We start from the raw sequence: 3,612 nt of genomic DNA on the forward strand, positions 1-3,612 counted from the left end.
TCTACCATTTGATATATATATATATATATTTAAATATTTAATCTTTATATTTTTTATTTTATTATAATTTTTTAAATGATGTTAAGTAAAAAATAAAAATTAATTTTTAATTCTGGTTATACATTTTATACATTTCATCTTATAAAATGTTATATTTTTAAAAAATAGTATTTTTAATTTATATAATATTTTGATGATTGATATCTTTTTATTTAAATATTTTTTATAGTCAAATAAAAATATTTTTGTATAATTTAATTAAATTTTATTATTTTAATTATAACCGGTTTGACTCCGGTTTGACCCCCGATTGAATCACTAATCCATGAACTACTGCTTCAACCGGTTCAATGACCGGTCTGGTTTTTAGTACCTTGGTGTTGAGTATTAAAATTATTTTAGTATAGTTAAATTATTTTTATTATAATTAGCCTTTAATATTTTGTGATGAATTTTAGGAAAAATTATTATTTAATTTATTTAATTAGCCTTGGTGTTGTAATTCAGTTTTTGAAGTTTGACTTGTTGCAATTCAATACTTAAAATTTTGATTTTATTGCAACTCAATTTTTAAATTTTAACTCTCTATAATTTTAGACACTTAAAATATTAATGTATATATTTTAAAAAATAAAATTAAAAAAATTAACATTATTTTAAAATCTTAATCTTTATAATCTTCATCAAATTAAAAGTTATAGTAATTCAAAGTATTAGTCTCAAAACATAATTTTAAATTTTTAAAATTTTATTTTTAGAATATAAAGACTAATATTTTAAATGGTTAAAATTATTCTGTAATGAGTCAAAATTCAGAGCTCAAGTTACAATCAAATCAAAATTATAAGAATTGAGTTACAATGAATCAAAGTTCAAGAATTAAATTATAATTGAAAAAAGTTATAAAAATTAAATGATTATAATTTTTTTAAATTTTATATAATTATAAGTATTTGTATTATTTTAATTAACTTTATTAGATTAAAATAAATTATTATCTCTTGTATAAAAAAAATGAGAAAGAAAAAATCAAAGTAAAATATTGAATTACTAAAATCAGTATTTTATGGACCAGACCAAAAACTTAACCCAATTTTTTTCATGAAAAGGGTAAGACTTCTGGTGAAATTGAAGTTGCGTCATGTCCATTCCTCGTGGAGTGGTGTCTAATCCATCTTTTGTGCAGCCAAACGTCTACCTCTCTTATAGGAATATTCACTGTTTCACTGAGCAATCTTGCAGGCCGGCCCATTACCGTGCTGGTTTAGTTATGTTACGTCTATGTTTAGTGAACGAGCCTTTCAAGGTTGAACACATGGCTCACGCAATCTTTTATTTATTTTTTGCCTCTCGGATTGCATAACTAAGTTGACCCCACAACATTACTTTGGATGCAGAGCACGATTAATTGAAAGATAAACGAATGATCACACTGGTGAAGTTTTTCCTAATTTTTGATTGAAAATCAATAAAAAAAATTAATTGTTAAATAATAATAAGACGGAAAGTATCATAATAAATATTATATAATTCGTTTTTATAAAATAATAAGTATATTTTCTCTTCCTAGGTCAAACATCTTTAGTCTCTCAATAAATAATTTAACGCAAATAATAAAGGTTATCCCATATATTTAAAAACCCACAACAACCAAGAATCGCAAACACGACTGCAAACCGGGTTTCTAATCCCGGGTGTCCCACTCAGGCAAGTGGGCCTTGTCCCGGGAGAAACAGAGATTCAGTTTCTTTGGCGTGGAACATTTTTTTTAGCATAAGAAATGCATAAAGCATCATGCCACGTTTATCACGCATTCACGGCGCTATCTCCAGGTAACAAGCAGCAATTCTGCGCTCGGGGGTTGATAAAAAGCTCGTAAAAACGCGAGTATGTGACGTTGTGGTCAAAGAATACGAAAGAAACGAGGCAAAGGACTCCTGAACTGTGGATGAAAGATGAGATCAGAAAGAAACAAAATGGAGAAGCAAAGGGGAGGGACTAAAAAGGAGCACGGGGGGCGCAAAGCGGCTAACAAGAAAAGGGGGGAATGGATCGAAAGCTTTGGTGTGAGGGACATGGCAGCCATAGCTCCAGGCGTTGGATCTATGAATATGCCTCATCTTCACTGGCACGGCTCCTCCGTGAAAGACATGAATGGCTCCACGGAAGACAGTGATACGTACGTGTCCGGTAAGGTGACAGAGAGTTGGGAGGCTTCTGGTGCTTCTTTCTCGTGGGACGTCGTGAGAATGACAGGGTGCGAGAGCAGCTACTGGGACGAAGAGGAGGTGTTCAACATGCCAGCTCTGATTGACAGCATGGCAGAAGGGTTGATTATCCCGCCACCCGCCTTGCAGGCAGGCTTCAATTGGCTCCCTCCCGAAACTCCCTTCCACTTCACTCTATGGGCTGACTGATATAACTTCCCATGAATCCCATACATTTCAACCTCAATGACTTCACCGCTGGGTTCAAAACCATGTATACTTGGAATAGTGGTGATATGTAAGCGTTTCATACATGTATTTTTCATAAAAATGAACCTTCACTATTTTCTACGCCTGCCAGTCCAAATAATTGGGGGATGCTATATTTCTCTGGGTTTTGCTGCATCACAATTCTCAACCTCTCATAAAATTTAACTATTTTCATTTTCTCCTTGTCTAAAACTCCTCAAGTGTAAATATGCGACAGCTCTATGCATCAAAGGTGTCATGGGGTGCTACCTGGCTCGTATTGGCTCATCGCGCATGCCACCATCCCCAAATATTGAAGCAATTTTAGCTACAATTGGACCTGCTGAATATTCTCGGTCAACCCGAGCCATGGCATACGCTTGAAAAGTAGTTGAAAATGAGCTTATGCATTTTTGAAATAAAACTACGTTTACGGATAAGTATTAGTCCAATGAATAAGAATTTGACTCATAATTTATAATATTATAAGTTTAACTCTTGCTACTATATAATGTGATGATCTTATTAATGAGTATTCTATATAAATACCTTTATGAATGCTCTTTAAGCATGCAATTATGCATGGCTTCTAGAAAAATAGTAATACTACTTTCACATGTTTTTCAAAAGTCAAAACATTTTTATGGTTTATTTGAAGTTCTTATTTTACTTTAAATTACTATCACTAAAAATAAAGCTGTCAATTAGGACTGAGCCCGTTGGGTTGGCCCTTTTTAACTTAAAAATAATTTAGAATTGAGCTACTCCTTTAAAATATAAAATGATAAATCAGGATTAAAAAGCGCTCTCTTAAGCCTAAAAATAAAAGAGTCGATCCTTTAAGATCAGGATGGTTCCTTTTAAACCCTCTTATATTTTTTTAAAAAATTTAATATAAAAAATATACATGACAAAATTAAATGTCATGTGTAATAACTAATTAGGCTTCACAAAGAAAAAGATCAAATTATATTAATGTTAATCTTAATGAAAATTATCAAGATTTATCTGATGATGCTAGTAAAATTTAATTATTATGTGTTGATTTTGTGATGTTGATACTTTAAATTAGACTTAAATTAGTTATTTTGTATTATCTTAAATTTATTATGTTAGACTTTATATTGTGTGTAATAACTTTTTTAGGATTTTAAAT

The 3,612-nt window shown here is 30.8% G+C and overlaps 1 protein-coding gene across 1 annotated transcript; it reads left to right on the forward strand.

The window, feature by feature from the left end:
* Window positions 1–1,976: 1,976 nt before the first annotated feature.
* LOC129305609 (uncharacterized) lies at window positions 1,977–2,417 on the forward strand. Its single transcript, XM_054945594.1, has one exon. The coding sequence runs from the start codon at window positions 1,977–1,979 to the stop codon at window positions 2,415–2,417; it is 441 nt and encodes a 146-aa protein (XP_054801569.1).
* The last annotated feature ends 1,195 nt before the right edge of the window (window positions 2,418–3,612 follow it).

Source organism: Prosopis cineraria, unplaced genomic scaffold (genome assembly GCF_029017545.1).
Source record: "Prosopis cineraria cultivar Desert tree isolate PC_DT_omini unplaced genomic scaffold, ASM2901754v1 PC3, whole genome shotgun sequence".
Classification (NCBI taxonomy): domain Eukaryota; kingdom Viridiplantae; phylum Streptophyta; class Magnoliopsida; order Fabales; family Fabaceae; genus Prosopis; species Prosopis cineraria.